This window comes from Triticum urartu, chromosome 5A (assembly GCF_056163025.1).
Source record: "Triticum urartu cultivar PI428250 chromosome 5A, HENAU_Tu73, whole genome shotgun sequence".
Taxonomy (NCBI): Eukaryota; Viridiplantae; Streptophyta; class Magnoliopsida; order Poales; family Poaceae; genus Triticum; species Triticum urartu.
Window position 1 is genome coordinate 49,577,723 of NC_141877.1, and position 22,203 is coordinate 49,599,925.

Sequence of the window (22,203 nt, forward strand, 5' to 3'; positions counted from 1 at the left end):
CGGTCATACCAAAGATACGCAAGGTTAATACTCCCTCCGTTCCAAATTAATCGTTGTAGAAACGAAACTGCTCCACACACGCGGCTGATGCTCGGCCATGAAAAAGATTGCTCGGCTGGATTTAATCATCGGCTGCAAATCGTCCAAGTAGTGTCGTCTGAATAGCACTGTTTTTATATAAATGAATGTATCTAGAACTAAAATACATCTAGATACATTTATATCTGAGACAAGTAATTCGGAACGGAGGGAATAGATCTCTCTCTCCTAGGCAAAACGGTCTATAAATACAAACGTGCCTTCTTCGACCAGCAAGCATCACAGCAGGACGTACAATACAAAGCTAGCTGCCTCTCATCAACATGGCCCTCCAAGCTCCGATCATCAACATGGCGTCCCTGGGCAGCAGAGCTGCCGGCCGCCGTCGTCCCACGATGCTCCAGCAGATCGCGCTCTTCGTCGTCGTCGCGGCGGTCATTATGAACAGCTCCGTCTGCGTCGGAGCCGCCGGCCACGACGCCGCTGTAGTAGGTCAGTCGACAGTGTCCAGTTGATTCCCTTCAAAACGTGTTCCTTCATTTCCTCGACATTTCTACGATTGGTTAACTAGTTATAATGATCTGCTGAATACCCGTCCAGGCACAGACCCTAACCACCCTGCTTTCCCGTCGCCGCCTGGTAAACCCTACACCGGCGGCCGTGGGTGCCGCACGATTTACGGGTGTCGTGATGTACCACCGGCGGGTGGCCAGCCCTAGATACACCCGTGCACGCACCCATCTGTCAAAATAATGCAAGGAGGCAAGGATAGATCGATATACGGCGACCTAGATGCATATACTATATGCATGCACGCCTCTTCAGCACAAGTTCTTTACTGCCATACAGCACCTTATACACACCAGCAATGCCGTATCGTGATGTACTTGTACCTACTTGGACTCGAATAAAACTGGATTATTGCATGTCTGGATTTTCATGTGAATGCATGGCCAATTTTTGTGAAGATAAAATTAAGTTTGGTTCGGAATTTACAGACATGCATCGCTGGATAGTGAGTAAATTCAATTTGCGGTAGAGTTGGACTAGCCTCACCCCTTAGATTAGGGCTGCAAACGAGTCGAGTTTGAGCGAGCTGGAGTTGGCTCAGCTCAACTCATATTAAAATTCGGGCGATCTCAAACTGAGTGAAGCTCATGATTGAGCTGTAGAACACGACTCGTGCTCAGCTTGTAATGATCTTGAGTCGATCTCGAGCTAGTTTCGAACTAAATGAGACGATAAAAATTATAAATTTATGGCAAGTATTCCAAATAGATAAGGAGAAAAACAAGAATATTCCAACTAGATCTTGGGCCAACTGCAATAAATGGTGGTCTTCATGGACGAAAAACAAGAAAACGAAGGTGCATATGCTGGGAACTTTTGTCAAAAACAACAAGATATTTAACACATAGTCGACCACGCGCCATAATTAGCTCTGCACTTACTAAGCTTCCATGTTTGCTGATAAATAAAATGAAGAAAAAACATGGACATCATATATGGTATCAAATTATCTTATTGCCATTTAATATATGATCACCATTTAACATAATGATATTATGTCGAGCTATCGAGCTAAAATCGAGCGAGTCAATATTGGCTCAAGATCGGCTCGTTTCTCGGTCAAGCTTCATAAAGTGTTCAACCTCAGCTCGTTTCTTTTCGAGTTGATCTCGAATCAAGCCAAAAAAAAACAAGTCGATCTCAGGCAGCTCACAATTCTCGAGCTTTTCTTGCAGCCCTATCTTAGATGGGTCGCATACGTGTAGACCGGACCTCACGATAACCGTGGTCTCCTCTCCCATCAGTTGCACGTGCTCGCTTCATCCCCACATTTGACACACGTTTGTGGGTCAAACGATTTCCCACCAGTCGCGAGTGCTCCCCTTGTCCCTCGGTCATGTTGCCCATGGATCAAATGAGGTAGCGTCGCAGATAGCTAGGGCCACTGCCTCCTCTTCTGACGAGGGACCGGGCCACGGCCTACTCCCGTGATCGGCGGTACTTGGAGCACAACATGCACTCCTGGCTTGGTAATCATGGACTCATCTCCCAATCTGGGCTTGTCCCTTCTGGTTCTAGCTTGGTTCGATGTCCTAATTTCCATATGACTTCCATTTCCCCCCTTTTTCTCTTGAAAATAGGGAGGCAATTGTAATTTTATGGTTTCATATAGCTATTAGTGGATTAGTCCTTGTAAGTAATCACATTACGAGGGAAAATGTAACTAAATCCAGAGAAAATAGATATGTTTTGGGTGTGTCATGATCCCTAAGCTTAATCCATACTTTTCTCAAGTATATGTAGGATGATGGAACTAGTTGACTTTTGAAGTTTCATAAAATTTAATGAAATGCTTACATGGCGTGGTGCGCTTCAATCTATCTCTTGTGGATCATTGAAAACACGCCCTCACTCCTTATCTTTAACGTGTTCGCCCATGCCTATCCATTAACCCGCTCCGGTGTTACCCTTCGCCTCCGCTGCCACATGCTTCCTCTCCCTACTCCACTACCATCTGCTTCCTCCTCTACCCTATCACTATGCCATATCCGATAACAACCTGAGCAAGTGAAAAAGTCACACAAAAAGGCCCACTCCCTATGTCTTTATGTCATGACTTCACGTTGATGCTGGCAGTGACATGGATCGAAGAAGTCAACGAGAACAATCAGCTTCTGAAGCTGATTCTGTTAGGTCTTGTCGCATTTTTAATATGAGCAAAAATTACAAAATCATTGATGGTTTAGTCCCCATACTTGGAAACAGGTTCATCATGGGGAGCCATAAGGTCTCACACCTTGTTGGCCAGATAGTAGGCATCGCCTAGTCGCCCCTCGTCATTCGGAGGTACTCACTAATCACCAACACCGCATGGAAGAAGTTGCCCAGATCGAATTCAATAGTCGTAGACGTATTTCACTTTTTTTACAACCAGTTCGCTTGAACTTCATACAATGGTTGTGGCATTTTATTCCTTTTGGTTTGAGTTTGCTTGCGAACTTGTGCTGAACTATGTACTTCGTTGCTACTTTGATTAATAAAATGTTGTGTGAATCACTTGATGTAGAGACCGGGGGTAATCCTCCTTTTTAAAAAAGAAACTTCATACAAAACAAATAGAAATATAATCCTGTCAAAAAATCGATTTGGCATAAATCCAACATATCTCTCAGGAAAGAGTTTTAGTCTAGTGATTTGAGTTAATAAGTAATAACTTATCATCGATGCACAAATGAAGAACCTATCGAACGGCCATGCTCAAGGATCTAAGCACGAGTAATGGAGTACATTGATACAGTGCAGAGGTCCTGTGCACAACCGTTTGGCAATCAAGCTTACAGAAAGGCTAAAGCTAGGTTCCATGATGTCGGAACCCTATAAATAAACGGCCGCTGCCCTATTTGTCCTATATATAGTCACAAACAAAGGAAAGCAAATTTCGACGTGACAACTCAACCATGTAAAAAAGATAGAAACATATTGTTATCCACTATAAATGCATCATTGACATTTTAAAAAACTGTTGTGTAATGCTCATGCACCGTTAAAGCACCAATTCCGGGGGGAAGAGCCACATTCCATCTTCTCCGAAGTAACAACGCTCACAAAATCTTGTCCGGCTAGCATTGTGAGTCTTCATATTGAAGACCTCGCCTGACTCGAGAAGATAAATGGCATCCTCTTCGACATCTCCACAAGGTGCGTAAACAAACTTGGAGTAGTCTGCACTGATGAAGAGTGCTTGACCGCCTCCAAGGCCATTAGCCATTGGTATCCATTTGTGTGTGTTAACATCTGCCATAAATACATCAACCTGGCGAGTGGACATGGTATAATCCGGAAGTATACGCGTGTGTGTCATCACCATGAACAGCTCCTCGATCGCATGACTGGACTAGGTGCCAACTATTGATTTCATTATTGTGGTCATAATGTGTGCAGTTCAGATAATTGTAGTTCTTTTCACCATCGTCATCATCATCTGCCATTGTTTGCTGGTCTTGATCAAAATCATCGACCACCCCATAATCAGCCCCAGTTTTCACATCCACCGCCACCTCTATCTTCTCGTCTTCGCCATCATCCTCATCATTTGCAACCACGTCAATAACTACGCCATCTTCCTCCTCCCCCACAACATCGTCATCGTCATCATCATTGTCTCTATCATCGTCATCAGAATCAGAAGTAGGCCACCAATCATAATCAAAGTAATCGAGTGGTTGCCGAACCACACGCCTTCCAATGGTAACCATCGGCCTCCCATCCTCATCCAACCCTAGATCAAAGGGGATGAGGTCCTCGGCCTTAGTGATGCCATAGAGTTTGTCTCCAGAGAAGGCAATGTCAACGATATAAATATATGGTTCTGCTCGTGGTTCTGGCAGCCACACACCCTTTCCGGGTAGAATCACGATGAGCGGATGGTCCTCGTTGGTGGTGATGACGGCCATGATGTCATGGGTGGTGGGCCGGATCCGGAACTTGAGGATGTGGTAGGCGCGGTGGACGACCGCGTCAAGCTCGGTGAGAGACACATACTCGAGAGAGAAAATATTGTGCAAGACATAGTTGTGAAAGTAGTAAGTTTCTACTTCATCTTTTCGGGCGTATAGGGCTGGAAAAAAAACGAGTAGCTCGTGACTCGGCTCGAATCGACTCGAACTCGAAGAATAACGAGTCGAGCCGAGCTTTAGTTTAAGATCGTTTACATACCAAGTTAAGCTCGGTAAAAAAATCAATGTTTTTTAGGGGTAGTAAAAAAATCAATGTTTTTTAGGGCTTTACATAAGGCCCAGCCGCCCAAGGCCGAGCCACCCAGGAGACTCACACGTACAAGACCACATATGCACATGCTAAATTATCAATTAATCTTTTTATCGTATTTGTAAGGTCTAATGTTCATATCTTTAACGAGCTTAACAAGCTAAACGAGTCAGCTCGCTAGTTATATGAGTCAAGCCAATCTTGAATTTAAGCTCGTTATAGTAACGAGTCGAGTCGAGCTAGCTCATTAATGAAACGAGCTTTAGCGAGTCGAGTCGAGCTGCCTCGACTCGGCTCGAATTCCACCCCTACGGACGTAGATGAGGGTCCGCTCGTAGATGCCAAGGAATAGCCACTCGTTGTCGGAGCCACAGCATCGTGCATTGTCGGGGACGGAGTCAGGGCATTCCCATCTGCTGCCATTCGTGGGAGTGATGAATTCGCCATCAGGGAAGACGATCCATGGTAGCTTGGCCGCCTAGGGGCCATGGCGTCGCACAGCGGCGTGCCATGAACAGCACACGGCACGGGCACGGGTGCGGTCGCCTGGGTAAACGAGTTCGGCGACAACAAGGTCTAGGAGATCTGGAGGAAGGTTGGCCGCCGCCGCCGCCATGAGAACAAATAGATTTTTTGATCGAAACTAGTCAATATGTACGTGCAATGCACGTTAATTTGGAAGTATAGTAAATGCATGCATATATTAAGTAGAATATTATTTGCATGTTATTATATGATTAGCATTATATTTGGCATGAAATTAACTACATGCTAAATATGTTGAGTGCTTGACATTGAAACAGTCTAGGTCGTTAGATTGACATGATTTGATGGCCGAGATTAATTAGATCCGGCTCTTTGAGCTTTTTTTAATAATATAGATATAGATTAGTGATGGGATTACCGAAAACGCAGGGAGACAGAGGCATGCACGTCGCCGGCTGGCAATCTCTTGTACTAGTGGTAGTTTCTTTTTTTTTTTGCCGGATTAGGTTACTACTTACTAGTGGTAGTTTCCATTGAGAACGTCCTCCATCTAATGCATGCATGATTTGTTCACTTGCGTCTAATAGGATTGGCTGGTTGCTAAGCTCATGGGCGATGTAAGCTTTTTTTTATTTTAGTATAAAGCTAGCCATGATGGTCTTTCTAAAAAACTTATTATAATTCCCTTTTTCCTTCTCTGATTGGCTTTTTTGGAGGAAATCTTCTCTGATTGGCTTTAATTGAATATTACACTACACATCACGGAGAGAGATGGATTTACCAGTTATACATTCCACTGATGGAAAGGCTAAAAATCTGACGTCAAATTTTTAGGCATAGCAAATCAAATGTTTTTTTATGATAAGTTGTGTTTGCCAAAAATGGCAAGTTTAGTTGACGAGTATGAGAAATCCGCCTATGTTTATTCTTTACCATGAAATTGCCATGCTCATTGCCATGAAAAGCATTCATTGCCCAAAAGATCTAACGTTCGCTGGATATCCGGATCCACTAACAGATGATCATGATGCTTGTATGTCATACGTGCATGAAAAGGAATTCAAACACATATGTTACTGTTGAAGAGTTTCTTCTACGGAAAACAGAGTAGTCTTCATCAACAGACTAAAAAACAGTCGCGCGTCCACCGCCTCCTTTGTGCTCCACGTGTCCCTGTGACCCGCGCACCACTCTCTCCTTATCTCTTTGTTGATTGCTCTCGGCCAGTCATCTTTCCTTGCGAGACGGCTGAGCTCATCTCTCCCATCTGAATACATCCTTTCCCTTTCGTCCTGGTGGTGTTGATGTCGCCACTGAATCAAGGCGGCGCCACGCTCCTACCATACCACATTTCCCTTGGCCGCCCCGCGCATCGTAATGTTGCACGCCACCATCAAAGAGGATGAGGGAGAGGTGAAGGAGGGGAGGAAAGAGAAAGGGATGCGATGGCGTGCTTCTCTGGTGAGCTCGCCAGCCAATGCAACCGACGCCGGAGGTCCCTGATGGCGTCAGCTTTAGATCAACGAGTGAAGATGCTTTTTGCAACAGAGTGTTGTTGTAATTGCGACAAACACATCCAGAAGCCGGAGATGCTTTTTGCAACAGGCCGCGAGGCAAAGATGCTTCTGCAGTAGCAGAGGTCATGTTGCAACGAAGGTTTCCAACAACAATCTTTTTGCAATGAAGAAAATGGTTTTTTTTTTTTGCAATGGGCCACAAGTCAGGGATGCTTCTGCAACAGAGGATTGCAACAACGAATTTGTTGCAATGATTGTACGGCCGGGTCACCAGCCGATCTAAAGAACAGATCAGCCGGCTGATGCATCTATCTTCTTCCGAAATAGGAATTAGGAATAAAACTATATATGATTGACCGAATAACAATGAAAACAACAAACCCATCAATGGAAAAGGTGAGACGATATCCTTTAATAGTGTATGTGCCCACGTACTATGCATTCAATTTGTATTGATTCCTGTATTTCCGCGGAAATGGACATTTGGCACAGAACCGCAGGCTAACAAAAACCCAAGGGGCTCATCCGCTGGAAAAAAACAGCTTTAACCGCCACTAACTTTTTTCCAATGTGAAGAGGGAGCGGTCGTAAGTTAAGCCCAAACCCAAAAATAAGTTCTTTCTTTTAACCTTAAAAAAAAAACAAGTTCTTTCAAGCTTGGCCTTAATTTCCAAGTTTTCTTTTCTTTTTCTGAAGGAGACTTAATTTCCAAGTTAAGCCATCTAGTACAAGCCCCAAAAGAACTGGCCCGTAATACATATAGTACGAGTTAGCAGTCCTCCGTCAGCATTTACAGATCGAAATGGTCTCTCTTTTTTAACATCAGATAGAAATGAGAATGTTCCCAAGTACTGTACCGTACCCCAAAAGGCCGCAGAACCTGAAGGCAGAACATGCTGGTTCCTCCTCTGCATTATTTTATTCCAAATGGCAGCTGTACAACCGACATGAATCCAGTTATTGCATGAGATCGATCGACATCAATTACACACATTAGGGAGTGATCCAGTCGACAACCATGTGCAGTGCTGGACTGGATCGTGGGAATCATGCTGGTGCCGGTGCTGGTGGTTTTAGTCTGTAGAGAATGCTCCCTCGCAGTACCTGGGAGCAGTAGGAAAGCAAATGACAACAAGGTTAAATGCAGTTTAAGCTCTATCATGCTATATATGCCACATGGTAATAGGAAAATACCAACTCAGGTGAAGTGCCATGGAATTACAGTAGAGGGCATGATCAGCCAGGTCAGGTAAGATATGTTTCTGGCTTTCTGCCCTAACTAAGATATCATCGTCATGATAAAAAAACAAAACGAATTCCACTAGTACCATTCAAATACACCCTCTGCTCCTAAATATAAGACGCTTTGGCAGTTCAATTTAAACTGTCAAAACGTCTTACATTTAGAAGCAGAGGTACTAGTAGAAGTTAAGGCTTGACAGTCTGCTCAAACAAAAGTATTTAGAAAGAAAACAGCAGATCTATTTTGGGGCATAAAATAGGAGCATATTCTTTCATGATTTCATCAGGCACGACAGCACAATAATCAACCAAATTTTCTAACTGCCAGTGCAAATCTTGCAATATACTACACCCTCTGTTCCTAAATATAAGAAATTAAACTGCCAAAACATCTTATATTTTTTAAACTGCCAAAACGTCTTACATTTAGGAATATAGGTAGTACTTCTTAGTCACAACTTTAATTCGAATAGCTGCTCAACAGAGCATGTACACTATTCCTTATCCCAATCAGAGATGCATAGCAACAAGTTACCTGTTGCTAAATTTCTTAACATGGTCACTGTAAATACGTATTGAAATTTGGCACCACATAGCAAAAAGTTACCTGCTGCTAAATTTCTTAACATGGTCACTGTAAATACGTATTGAAATTTGGCACCACATAGCAAAAAGTTACCTGTTGCTAAATTTCTCAACAGCTGTAGATGCATAGAGAAGTGTTTCGCCACCCTTCTCTATAGCCATATAGAGTTCTTTTCCTCGGGAAATTTTAGCAATAATCCATGCATTATTTTTCGCTCTGATGCATACTTCATAATCCTTGTCATGGGTAGGGTCACTCCTCTTAGCTCTTGACTTCTCTAGATCTATTTCTCCTCTTAGCCTGTTGAGGGCAAGTAGAGAATCCTGCAAACATTCATATAAAGGCAATTCAACAAATATGATAAGAGAAACCGTTATCTTGTTATTTGATTTATAAAATTTGCAGTGGGGTTTTTACCCTACTGTTTATATAAAAAAGACCAGACAACCTTGAAAAAATAAGCAAGTTCGCACCTACTAATATGCAGAAATGTAGCTGGAGCTAACTCTAATTACTCTAGGCCTAATAGATAGTACTCTGAATTCTGGTGCTTTATTGATCGTGGGAGAAGCCCAATATATAGGACGAATAGCTTGGCTGACAAGCCAACTCAAAGAAATACAATCTGGACTCTGAAACGGATTCTAATCTGGACTGTGCACCTAATACGAATCTGAACCTAATAAATAAACTGTAGCAGTAAACGAATCCTAACAACTTTGGGCTGGACCAGAGGGTGGTGCAGCCAGTACTAGGGCCCTCCAACCATATGTGGTTCCCCACATAACATCTCTCCCTGCCTCCACAAACAGCTCGTCCTCGAGCTGAAACGAGCAAATGAACTCATCCGACAGCTCCCGTGTTGCATCATCTTCAGAAGCCCCAACCAACTGCACAAGGATGTTGCACGTAGGGGCATGGCCGTACGGCACCGGGCATGGTGTCGGGTAGAAGCCAGATGCAGTGGTCACGAGAGCGCACTGGAGGCAGCATGGTCAGAGTGGTGAAGAGGTCAGCAAACTCGTCGAGCATGTCACCCGTGAGGCCAGAGACTTCGCTCATGATCGTGCAGACAACAAGCAAGGCTGGCGGCGCCAGTTCGGTCCATGTGACTTGGAGCCGGCAATGACAACAGTTACGTTGTGGCAATTGAAATCCCACAAATTAATCTGAGGGAATAAAGCCAGTCAAAGTCGCCAAGTGGAAGCACGAAGCAGTCGATCGTGGATCCAGAAGCAGTCAATCCACGATATAGGCCGACGCTAGCGAGTTTGTCCCTGTTACGAGACTCTGGAGTTAGGACGAGGGCATCAAGCGCGGTTGAGTCGATGAAACTGTGTGCCGGATCTGTGTCCAGTAAGGCAATGAAGGTACGAGTGTCGATGGTGACGCGCAGTTGTATGGTGTCAGTCACGCGGATATTCCAGAGCCCAGTGATAGCGTGAAGCAAGATGTGTGGTGTCTCTGGTTCATCCTCCAGAGGTGCATCTTGGGGCGCAAAGTCCTCAAGCTCGATGAAGAACAAGCATGTGCACCAATGACCTGGGACGTACTATTCGTCGCAGTTGTAGCAGAGGCCCTGACGGGCGGTGTTCTACCATCTCGGTGGGCGTGAGGCGGCGTGTAGCACAAGGAGCCGATGTAAGGGCAGCAGCTGCCGCAGGTATGCCTTGTGGCGCGCCGTGCAGCAGGCAGCGAGGTCAGCCCACACGCCCAAGCCATCAAACGAGATGTGTCGAGGGCATCGGTGTTGGGACAAATAGTGTTGTTCATATGCCTTAGCGAGGGAGACTGCCGTGTGGAGGACCACCAGTTGCTGAAGCTCGACAACAACGTTGAGGACCTCCAGGAGCACGGCTGTGTACAGGAAACGCTATTGGCTGAACAGCCTGAGCTTAATGGCTCGCTGGTCCTGCACAGCATCACCATAAATCTGCTGGTGTAGTCTGCAACGGTGGAGGTGAGACGGAAGCCAAGCAAACTCGCCCAGGGGAGTGACACATGCAGACGGCCCAAATTGAAGGTGACACACCTCCTTGAACTGCTGCCATGAGGGAATGCCAAGATCGCACTCAAACTAGAGGTACCAGAACTGACCATTGTCGACTAAGTGGTATGCCGCTGTCCACACCTTGTTATCCTCCGTGCATTAACCCCGAAAGAATTGCTCACACCAATGAAGCCAACCCAGAGGATCGATGCAACCATCTTAAGTTGGAAAGTCAAGCTTGTGGATGCATGGGACACCTGAGCCGGAACCAAGGTGTTGGTATGAGAGAGAGGGAGGGGGGGGGGGGGGGGGGGAGGGGGAACTGACGTGAGGTATTGTGAGGCACCATATGTGGGGTAGGTCTGTAGTGGTTGAGGATGTGGCTGACAAGGGTTGGCGGGTGGCTGTTGGTAGGGCGGTGATGGCGGAGATGCATGGTGGAAAGCTGAGCTGAACAGAGGGTAAACAAGGGGTTGGTGATGATGGTTGATGGGGTAGTGGAGCGCCAATTTGCTGTGGGAAGAACTGAAGAGCTGGGGAGGCCGGAAAGTAGGATAGTGACGACGGTGGGGGAATGTGCAGACACTCAAGAGAGTGGGGTGGTGGTGGCGAGGGCAGTGGAGGCATGGGCTGGCGTGGAGGAGACGCCGCTGGCTGTCGGCTGAAAAACCACACGCGACTCAGTGAAGTTAAGCGCCCATGCTCCAGGGTCGGCCAGGGCGTAAGGTGGTGGAACGCTGGGGCGCTGCTCCACGGCATCGACACGCTGGACGAGGTCCACCATGAAGGCATGATCGGTGGTCCGTTGCGCCACCACCTCCTTCAGCTAGGTCGCTAGCTCCTTGAGCACAAGGTTGATTCTGCCGCCATCAACTTTGTCATCGTCCACCATCGTAGATGACACAGATACCAGATGGAACAAACTCTACTTACTCTAGGCCTAATAGATAGTAATACTCTGAATTCTGATGCTTTCACTGATCATGGGAGAAGCCCACTATATAGGCGGAATAGCTTGGCTGTCAAGCCGACTCAAAGGAAATACAATTTGGACTCTGAAACGGATTCTAATCTGGACTCCGCCCCTAATTGCAGTAAAGGACAGTAGAGGAATCCTAGCCACTTTGGGCTGGACCAAGGGTGGTGTGGCCAGGGCTGGGGCCCTCTGACCATATGTGGTCCCAATCTCCACAGCTTGTTGCTTATCAGTGTAGAGAAATTAACATGTTTTCCCCAACAAATGAATGATCAACAAAATAATGAACTAGTATTCAGCTATTTACTCAATGCCAATGAACAAACCTTTGACAGGGTGATGACTTTCCCAGGTGGGGAGGCTCTTGATACTTTTCTGTTTGGATCAGAGAGTATATAACGGTATCCACCGACATGATAGGCATTTTCTCCTCCCCATCCTCGTGATAATTTTTGTTCAACAGTGACAATGTTCTGGGAGGCCTGCAATTTTATCAAATTAAAATTATTGAACATGCTTTCATGATGTGCAAATATTCATCATAAACAGTACCAAGAAGGGCATGCCAATATTTTGTACACAAGCAAGTATTTAGGTCAATCCTGAATCAGGAAACTAAAAAAAGGAAGAAAATTATGCAAAGAGCACACACATTTTCAAGAAGATGCCTCTTCACATGAGCAATACCCTCTTCTCCATTTATCAGTGAGGAAGCTGGAATCACTAGCAAGATAGTAAGGTTCTTATGCTGATAAACACATAAATACATGCGCTCCTCTGCCTGATGGAACCACAGTATTGGATTCAATGGTACAGCACCACTAATTTCTGTAGTTACAAAGTCAGCAGCAACAAAACCATCTTTTCCCTTGGATAATTTCTCACGCTGAAGAGGCCTGAAATTATGGTGCATCTGATTTTGTCCACCAGGAGAAGTGTCGCGAGATCGACTATTGTACCTTTCTGCTGAAGCTGCTCCATTTGCCGAACTTAAAGTGGTGTCAGCATTAACATAACCCCCTTTCCGCAAATAGGACCATGAATTCCCGTTGGAAGATAAAGCACTAGGAGTCAACCGCAGGATTGCGTAAGTGTATAGGTTCAATGTATCATCCTGAAACAGTAACAAAGAACTTAGAATCTTTAACAACAGGCAAACCACATGCCATGAATCAGAAAAGGAAAAGGAAAATCCAACAGAAGTAATGATTGCAGGGGATCATACCATGGGAAGTGTGGTAGACACCAAGAGGTCCTCAAATAATACAATTGATTGGCAGATTACGTTTCGAAGACATGACCCAAGAACTGTGGTGAGTGACTGAAATACTAAAACATCAATGGTTGAAACAGATGGATGGAACTATTACAATCAAAATGATTCTAGATAATACAGCAACACAAAACATGTATACATTACTTCTGCAGATTAATCTAAAAGTGTAATGTGGTATTTGGATTGGTTCCAAAGAAAAATAAAAACAAAGGAAGGTTGCAGCATACTTATCAAGAACGACTTCCCCTGTCCTACCAGCCTAAAATGAAACAAACCATTTTTCACAGATCCAAAAATAATACTATATGAGATATTTTAGCTAATTGCGTAGAACATAATCTATGAAATATTCCCTCTGTTTTGGTGAAGCTGAACACTGTGTGCCTTCAACACAATCTCTTGGTTGTTTCTGCTCAACCTTCTCATGCATATTGGCCTCGGGTGACTTGCTCTGCCTTCTTTGGTCTACTTCGAACTCCTGTGTTCTTGTCAACGACGTGGCAGGAGAGGAAGTCCAACATCACCGAGGCATTCACCAAGGCGACCATTTGTCGCTGATGGTATGCGTCATAGCCATGGGGGTTCTCCATCGTTTGGTCGATGCCGCTACCAACAATGGTTTGCTTGCGGAGCTCCATGGCCGCTAAGGTGCCAGACGAGCATCGCTATATGCTGATGATGCCGTGATTTTCCTCCGGGCACGTCAAGACGACTACACAATCATATGGCAACTTACTTAGGTGTTTCGCGAGACGCCTGACCTGCATACCAGTATCTGAAAAGTCCAACAACTCCCATCCGTTGCGGAGAGGCTGAGTAGTAGAGCCCTCCATTAGGGTATCCCGGCAAGGTGAGTATATCGGAGGAGAAACAGGAGATAGATTTACCCAAGTTCAGGCCCTCCTTATGAGGTACAACCCTACTCCTGCTCATGTTGTATATTGCGATTGGGGTGTACAAAGTACAAGGTATTATCCAGGGATTGTATGTTGTCTATCGACCAGCTCGGTCCCGGCTTACATAAGTTACCAGGGTTCCTAGGGTTACATGATCCTAGTCGGCTATGTCAGTGGAGGGGAGTCCTCCGCAGATCTGGCTTCGTTGTCTTGAACGGCATGGCTTCTCGATCTCATAGTTTTGACTTCTGGTTGTGTTGGCCAGTGCATGAAGCTTACCATGGTTACCAGGGCCTAAGGTCTTGAGTTCAAGTCCTGACTTTCGCACTTTATCCAAAATTTGTTGCTGCCCCCCTCTGTGTTCGCGTATACGCCTCGTAAGCCATACCTCTAAGTCTATTCACGTGTTGACTTCCCGCGTCACACGTGAGGGGGTGTTCAAGTGTATATGTGGATTGTCTAGCCCTTTCCATCAGTTCGGAACTTTGGTTGCGTTGGCTAGTGCATGAAGCTTAACATGGTATACATGGTATCAGGGCCCAAGGTCTTGAGTTCAAGTCCTGACTTCTACAATTTATCCAAAAATTGTTGATGCCCCCCTCTATGCCCACGTATAGGCCTCTTGAGCCATACCATTGAGTCTATTCACGTGTTGACTTCCCACGTCACACATGAGAGGGGGTGTTGAAGTGTACATGTGGATTACCTAGCCCTTTCCATAAGTTCGGACTGATAGGTGAACTGGTTAGGTGCATACAACTTGCAACCTAGAGGTTCAAGGTTCAAAACCCAGTAAATGCAATAAATAGTTGCGGTCTGCCCCGCTTCCGCTCCCCACGTCTTAACTCCAAAGGAGCATAGACATGAGGGAGAATGTTGGAGTATACTGTCCAGCCCTCTCATACAGTCCGGACTTTTGGTTGCGTTGGCTAGTACATGAAGCTTAACACTCGAATCTTTCTTCTACAGGGTCGATGGGTTGGCATGATGGCCCAGGCAGAAACCGGCCTTGGGCCAGCCTACTTGGGCCAACAACCAGGCACCCCTGGGCCGTAACACCGTCAATTTAGCTAGCCCAATCAAGGATTTTGCTATCTACTACTTAGGCATACCTCTGCCCATTTGGAAGCTATGTTGGACTGATTTTCAGCCCATTCAGACAAGCTGGACAATAAGCTCGTGCATTGCCGCGAGCATGATTCCGAAGGGTGGCCGCCTAATTCTTATTAAGGTTGTCCTCACTGCCGCGCCCATTCACACGATGTTGGCCACCGAGCTGCCGAAGCGGGTGCATGAGGCCATTGTGGGACAACAACAATCTTTTTTCTGGGGTGGCCAACGGGATTCCAATGGTGTCAACTGCTTGGTGGCATGGCGTGATGTTTGCCGGCCCATCAAACTAGGCAGGTTACGCATCAAGGACATCATGAAGATGTGTTGCGCATTGAGGGCCAGCTGGCCTTGGTTGCGCCGCGTCGATCCCACCAGGCCATGGGCAATTTTTCCTCTAAAGATAAATCGCAAAATTGCGAGCATGGTTCATGCAGCTACGAAGGTCATTCTTGGCGAGGCCCGGCATGCTAAATTCCGGACGGATCACTGGATCGATGGTAATCCATCAGTGATCTTTGCGCCCGCAGTGCTTGTGGCGGTCAATCCTAGAGCTTTGAAGGTGCACTCTGTGCGCAGCTTTGATGGATCAGAGGTGGATTCACGACATTACTGCGGTTTCAAACGTGCAAGGGGTCATTGAGTTTCTCCATCAGCAGAAATAATGAATACCCAAACAATGGTCATTGATGGAGATGATACCTTCACCTGGATTTTCTCTGCAAAATCTGCCTACAATCTCTTGTCCGAGGGATCTAGTCAATACCCACTATGGCGGCATACCGGGAGGCTTGGGCACTTAACAAGTGTAAGATCTTTGCCTGGCTAGCAGCGGCAGGCCACTGCTGGACGGCTGATCATCTCAAGCGGCAGGGCTTGCCCAACCAACACCTCTACCCGCTTTGTGATCAAGCCAACAAGTCCATCTCCCACATGTTCACCAGCTGCGCCTTCTTCAGAGAAGTGTAGCATGATGTGCTGTCCGCATGTACGCTACAGCATCTTAATCCACAGGCCCGATGACATTTTCTATGCATGGTTCGACACGGCTGCCAAACGCGCCAGAGCTGGCATGATGAAGGGGGCAAATCTCTGATTATCCTGAACCTTCGGCGTTTATGGAAGCGCCGCAATGATTGCTTGTTCAATGCTGCCAACCCTGGCTGCACTGACCTGGTTGGCTCCATCCTTTGTGTTCGCCGTTGCGAAAGAACTCGGGCAATTGCCGCTTCATGCACAACCTCCTGAACTCTCGCCACAGTTCAGTCTCTGCATTTTCTGTCATTCATTTTTTGGCTCTTTGAGCCCCTGCTGTTCTTTGCGTCTTCTTGACGCTTTCTTCTAATATACAAAGATGCGCACTTAGGTGTGTTTTTGAGAAAAAAATAATCTATGAAGTATGAAAGAACACTAGGTTAGCTTTTCAGTAAAACAATTTTTGAAATATGGAACATGATAAGATTTCACCAAAGAAAAGCAAGTCTGACTACAGATAAAAGTTAATTCCGTTGAGTTAATCCAAGTTGTGACTAGTGAACACTAACCAGTAACCCGTGCAGCCGTGCCTTGCCACCGGACTGGATACCCATTAATGTCAGATATAGGTGCTTACTGCTTAGTAGACGGTGCACAATCTATCCTAGAATCCTCAATAGTGGCCTCATACCCTGACTTGAGGTTTGCAAATCAGACTAACAATATAATATGGGCAGCAAATTGCATGGAATCATGCTATATGGACGACAACAGACGGACGATTCATGCACGACGATGTAAATCCAGCCGCACATGCAGTCGACTTAAAGGGCAACAGCCGCTCAATTTCATGGTCGTGCGAAAATCGGTTGCACTTGTCGTCTGTGGAGCAGTTCCGAATTGCATGCAACAAGCATGCCCCTTTTTTCCATACCAAAAAAAGGCTAAATAGGGGGCTTAGCATCGTGCAAACTGATTTCAACTTACAAAGTACTGAGGGAGTAGGAGACAAAAATCAGATCTACTGAAAAATACAGTTGAGATGGTACTGCTTTAACGAAAAGACAAACACATTAGATTTCATAACTATACAACCTACCTGAACTTCAAGTGCCACTTCTCGTGAGACTGTTAGCATTTGGACTGTTCCCCGCTCCGTTAGGCTATCACGGTAGGTTGGCAGTTGTAGCTTTTTGCCAACACTAAAATCTGCTCCAGGACATACAGTAGCAGATAAAGATGGAATTAGTTTAGCTAATAAATTCACAAATACCTTCATAGTTTCTTTTAGATAAGGGTTCAACTCTATTCATCCTATCGCTCATTCAATACCACATATAAATTCAAAGCATTTATGCTAAACATACCATAATGGAAAAACAAACCTACCGCTCAAATAATCTGTGATAAATGTGTGGAGGTGACCGCGGGCAAATTCAGCACTTGGTTGTCTGTCAAGTAAAGTTCGAATTGGTCCATGAAACATTGCGAAAAGTGAATGAGATTCTTTTAGTATTCCTTGCAATGCACCAAAGCGCAAAGTTGATTCATTGTCCTTAATTTTCTGCACCACCTAAAAATATTAAATCGCACGTTAGCAATTTGAGCAGTAAAGAAAGGAAATAATCATCCAAGTTATTGACGTGCAAAGGATGTAAGTCCAAATTTGCAAGGAAAAGTGTGTGCTGTATTCATCAACAAAAATCAACTGTCCACCATAAATGTTGGCATTAGACTTTGGAACATGCAAAAATGCTTAACTACGTTTAGTCTACATTTGCAGGGCTCCTTTGATTTAAAGGCTTATATAAATTTTGGAGGATTATACTCCCTAGGAATATTTCTATGTGGATTGTTTGATTGTTGGGATTTAATCCTATAGGAATTTTTTCGTAAGGATTACTTTGTACATCTCATAGGCAAGGAATCCTTTGTTTTTCCCTGTCTTGCAACCAAACAAACTTTTGTGCAAACGCCATCATGTATGATTCAAATGGGCATGGCAGTACAATTCTGAATTTTTCATATTTCTGTGTTTTTGGAATCCTGTGAATCAAAGAGGCCCTCATTGCTGTACAATTAATTATTAACTTTTGCATCGTACTGGTAGATAAAAGGAACAATTTAGTTGAGATGCATATATAATTGATAAGGAAGCAGTTCGCTCAAACAACGTTGAACTAGCAACTAAATGTAAAGCCATACTTCATCACAACCAAAGATTACAGGACCCAAATGGCAACTATAATGTAGTGAACAGTTATTACCAGAACCATCCAAATATCTGGCTCAGCTTGGTAAAAAACATGGCAGTGTTTATCAGATTCTATCACCTCACAGTCATCTTCTGGAGAAAATATTCTGCACATAACGCAAAGAAGTAACACAGAAAGATGAAATGGCTGAACATAGCAAAACAAAGCAAGAAATGAAGTAGCAATAAAGGATTATAATTGGTTGCAGAACTTTTGGGGATGTAAAGCAACCAAACAAAAAAGATTGCTGCCTACAAAGTGCCATAATCTTCAGGTCTTCTATGACTCCATGTTAGTCTCTATTAATAGATGTTTATGATTTTCCGGAGATCTAGATGAATATGTTATCAATGAAAGGGGTAACTGTAAAGAAGTTACTAGCTTAAAAAGTAAGAAGTGTTACTAAATTATAACAATACTTGGGCCCTCGCATAATGAAAGGTGCGCAACTATCATATGCAAGTCCTTGCTTGAAAAATCTAAGCAGGAGGCCGTGCCAACAGATTCACAAACTGTAAATTTTCATTTCATAGGTACCGATCTGCCACAGCAAGAAGCTTAGTGAAAAAATGCACACAATTATGGTCTGGAAGCAGCATGGTAGTACTTATGACCGCACCTATTAGTATTGAAGTGTAAACAAACAACACGGTCAAGAACAATCTTCAATGTTGCCAAAACAGGACTTAACTGCAGTGATAACTGGTAAGGACAACTAAATGTACATCTTCAGTTACTGTGAGAAATCGTGCAGCGACATTAAACGCAAACCTTGTGAAAGTGATGATTCCTTCGCAGAGGCCAATGACGGAGAGCTGGAGCAGGATGGGGCAGTCAGCCGGGTGGAAGAAGAGGATCTTGTCAAGCTCCTGCCCCTCCTGCTGCCCTCTCCTCAGGTCGAAGATGCACAGCTGCGCCCCGTCGATCTCCGCGGCCGAAGACAGCCCCATCTTGACAGAAACTACAGAAGAACCGCCGGCGCGACAGGCAGCTCCAGTGGCGGATCTAGGACTTTGAAACAGCCTGCGGGCGGACGGGACGGGGCGGGGCGGGGCGGCCGACGGGACGAGGCGGCGGCGGAAGAGATGGGGCGGCGGCGGACGGGACGGGGCGTGGTCACCGGGGAACGGGACGTGGCCGGGTCGCCGGCTGGCGGCGCGAACCCTAGGTCCGCGGGGTCGAGCGGTCCGCGGGATCGAGCGGGTGGACTGGTAGAGAACGAGAGACGAGGGAAGAAAGCTTCGATCGTTCTGGGATTGAGATCCAGGAACATGGCCTGTCACCGGACATGCCCCCCTCCCTGGACCGTCTGATCGAGAATCAACGGGCAGGTCGCCATGAACAGTACCAAGCTACAGTGTGTACCTACAGTACCCGGTCGTCAGGCACCTGTGAAGGTACAATTGATGATGCAAATTCGAAGATGTGAAAATTTACATCTCTAAAAAATGCATTTATATCTATAAAAGAAAAGGTAACTCCAACAGATGATGTAGATTGGTGATGTAAAAGTGCAACTCCAATAGATGATGTATATTTGATGATGTAAGGGTGTGTTCGGTTGGTGTCATCAAGTGGAATGTAATGGGTCGGTTCCGTCCCCAGAGCTCATTCTAGTGTTTAGTTTGTCGAAGGAACGAGAACCCATCGATTTCACAGAATGGCATATTCCTTGTTTATGCGGAACCAAGTGATACCTCCGAATCAAGCGGACGACAGGGAACCGCTCGATTGACTCGCTCGTCTTCTCTTCTTTCCCTTCACGGCGCCACATCTCCCTCCCCAACCTTGCGCACGCCGCCGCCAACAGCCTCATAACGCGCCGCCATGGATGGCCACCGCAGCATCTGTCGCGCTCGTAGCAGCCCCGGCCACCCCCGCGTCTCCCCCTCCCCTGGGCCGCAGATCCCTCCGCATCTTTGCGTGTGCTGCCGCCGACAGCCTGACCGTGTGCGGCCATGACTTGCCACCGCCGCATCCTCACGTTGGCGCTGCTTGCCGTCGCGCCGGCCACGTCCCAGGCGGGCGCACCTGACACGCCCGCCGAGCAGGAAGGTCGGGCGGCACTCTCAATCATCTTCTTCAGCCGAGCATGGAGACCGGGCAGCCCTCTCACTCGTATTCTTCAGTCGGGCTTGGAGGCTGGACGCATCTAATTAAGATGCCACCGTCGGGGATCTTTGGCCGCCGCACCAAGGAGCATGTGGTTTGCAGTGACAAATCGCCGTGGTGGTTTTTGCAGGCACTGAACTCTAGATCAATATACTGCGGCGTCAAGTACATCTGTTCTGTATTCAGATTAAGTGTTTCGTGGGTGTTCTTCTGTACTGCAACGTCAAATACATCTTTTTCTTTTTTGTGGGTGAAGTACATCTGTTCATTACAATCGATGTAATCCAATGTTCAACATTCAGTTTAGGTATCTATCAGAATCTAATTCATGTAATAAAATGAGATGAACAATTCCATTACATTCCATCTCTCAAACCAAACACCAAGATGTAACCATTCCATTCCTCGGAACTGCTCATACCAAACATAAAGACGAAACCGACCCATTCTGGTGGAATGGAATCATGACATTCCGTTCCACTTCGTTCCCAAACCAAACACACTCTAAACCTCCTACTTCAACAAATAATTTTGTCAAACACGTTACATGCGAGGTGGAAGAAACCGGCCGGTGACGAAGCGAATTCCCGTCAGATCCCTCGATAGGGCTCATCTCGGGCGTCAAGTAAATCTTGACATCCATAGCCCAAGTCAGAATTTCGATGCTATCAATGACAATCCAAGCAAAACACTCTCTTAGATATGTTCACCATGTCCTGCATGAAATCATCATGCACAATTAATTTACTCTCTAGGAAATTAAATCAACATATAGCAATAATCAAATTGCCTAATCAGGTATGCCGATGTATTAATGTGCTTTATAATACATTAATATATCAGAAATTGCTATAAAACACATTGGAACAAAAACTGTTTAGCTAAAAGCTAAAACCAAAAAAGAAAAACGAGAAAGACAAAATTTGGTCCTGGGCCGAAACTAGTGTAGCCCAAACAAGTGGCACACATGCCACATCCTCTCTTTTTTTTTCATTTTATCGGCTTCTGCCTTATTTTTTATTCAAAACTCAAAATGTCAGGGATACAAATGATATCGGGTACATTCCCTAGCCACACATGGCGGCCTACGCCAAGAGTTGATGCAACCTTTGCTAACCTATGACCCTCACTATTAGACCCCCAAGTTTCATGACGGAAAGTAACGTCATCGAACTCGTTCCTCCTGGTCTTTATCTCATGCAAGATTGGCGCATAAACAGCAGCCGCCCCTTTGCCGGCGAACCCTATACGACGAGCAGATCGCTGCCTAGCGCGGTAGCATATACCCTCTCGAGTGAACCTTCCCTGAACTGGTTTTTTCTAGGTTTTTTTCTTCTTTATGTTTTTCTTTTGTTCCTTTTCCTTTTCCTTTTCCTTTTTCTTTTTTGTTCCTTTTTCTATTTTCCTTTCATTTTTTCTTTTCTTTTTCTGTTTTCTATTTCATTTTTATTCTTTTTTTATTTACAAAAATATTTTATGTCGTGATTTTGTTTTCTTTTTTATTTTTATTTCTCGTTTTCAATTTGCGAACAGTTTTTTTTAAAAATTATATACTTTTTTACGTTTCACTTTTTGCGAATTTTCTTTTTAAATTCGTGAACAGTTTTTTGTTCATCAAATTCAAAAAATGTTCATCAACGTAAAAAAAAATCAAAAATTTTAAAAAAATGTTCATCAAATTTACCTTTTGTTCGTCGGATTTTAAAAATGTTCATCAAAAATCAAAATTTATTTATCAAATTGCAAAAATGTTCATCAAATTACAAATTTGTTCGTAGATTTTGAGAAAATGTTCATTCAAATCAAAATTTGTTCATCCATTTTTTTCAAAAAAAGGTTTTTGCATACAAATTTTGTTCATAAAATTCAAGCAATGTTCGTTGGGTTCAAAATTTGTTCATGAAATATAAAAAATGTGCATCATTGTTAAAGAATGCTCATAAATTTTTTTCATTAAAATTCAAAAT

The 22,203-nt window shown here is 44.8% G+C and overlaps 2 protein-coding genes across 4 annotated transcripts; one reads left to right on the top strand and one right to left on the bottom strand.

The window, feature by feature from the left end:
- Window positions 1-270: 270 nt before the first annotated feature.
- LOC125555589 (protein WIR1A-like) lies at window positions 271-960 on the top strand. The gene is made up of 2 exons (XM_048718490.2): window positions 271-531; window positions 640-960. The coding sequence occupies exons 1-2, from the start codon at window positions 363-365 to the stop codon at window positions 756-758; spliced, it is 288 nt and encodes a 95-aa protein (XP_048574447.1). The 5' UTR covers window positions 271-362; the 3' UTR covers window positions 759-960.
- Window positions 961-7,410: 6,450 nt separating this feature from the next.
- Window positions 7,411-19,412, bottom strand: LOC125507776 (vacuolar fusion protein CCZ1 homolog). Of its 3 annotated transcripts, none has more exons than XR_007282984.2 (10): window positions 18,896-19,221; window positions 18,137-18,230; window positions 17,259-17,442; window positions 16,969-17,078; window positions 12,838-12,933; window positions 12,265-12,726; window positions 11,939-12,094; window positions 8,740-8,969; window positions 7,836-7,922; window positions 7,411-7,752 (listed from the first exon to the last, which is right to left on the bottom strand). XR_007282984.2 is itself a non-coding variant. In XM_087525451.1 (10 exons), the coding sequence occupies exons 1-10, from the start codon at window positions 19,395-19,397 to the stop codon at window positions 7,892-7,894; spliced, it is 1,806 nt and encodes a 601-aa protein (XP_087381577.1). In that variant the 5' UTR covers window positions 19,398-19,412; the 3' UTR covers window positions 7,411-7,891. The 3 variants fall into 3 exon arrangements, 2 of the variants coding, with proteins under 2 accessions (XP_087381577.1, XP_048528232.2); XM_087525451.1 differs by having other exon boundaries at window positions 7,411-7,922; window positions 18,896-19,085; window positions 19,145-19,412; XM_048672275.2 differs by having other exon boundaries at window positions 7,411-7,922.
- Between the last annotated feature and the right edge of the window lie 2,791 nt (window positions 19,413-22,203).

What these genes read in the sequence shown, in the direction of transcription:
- LOC125507776 (XM_087525451.1), bottom strand. Translation starts at nt 19,397, where the DNA reads ATGTTCCTGGATCTCAATCCCAGAACGATCGAAGCTTTCTTCCCTCGT. An exon ending in CAGATATTTGGATGGTTCTG is followed by an intron (nt 17,443 to 18,136) that starts GTAATAACTGTT and finishes TAATATTTTTAG; the next exon opens with GTGGTGCAGAAAATTAAGGA. An exon ending in AAGTCATCACCCTGTCAAAG is followed by an intron (nt 8,970 to 11,938) that starts GTTTGTTCATTG and finishes GAATGTTTGCAG; the next exon opens with GATTCTCTACTTGCCCTCAA.
- LOC125555589 (XM_048718490.2), top strand. Translation starts at nt 363, where the DNA reads ATGGCCCTCCAAGCTCCGATCATCAACATGGCGTCCCTGGGCAGCAGA. An exon ending in CCACGACGCCGCTGTAGTAG is followed by an intron (nt 532 to 639) that starts GTCAGTCGACAG and finishes ATACCCGTCCAG; the next exon opens with GCACAGACCCTAACCACCCT.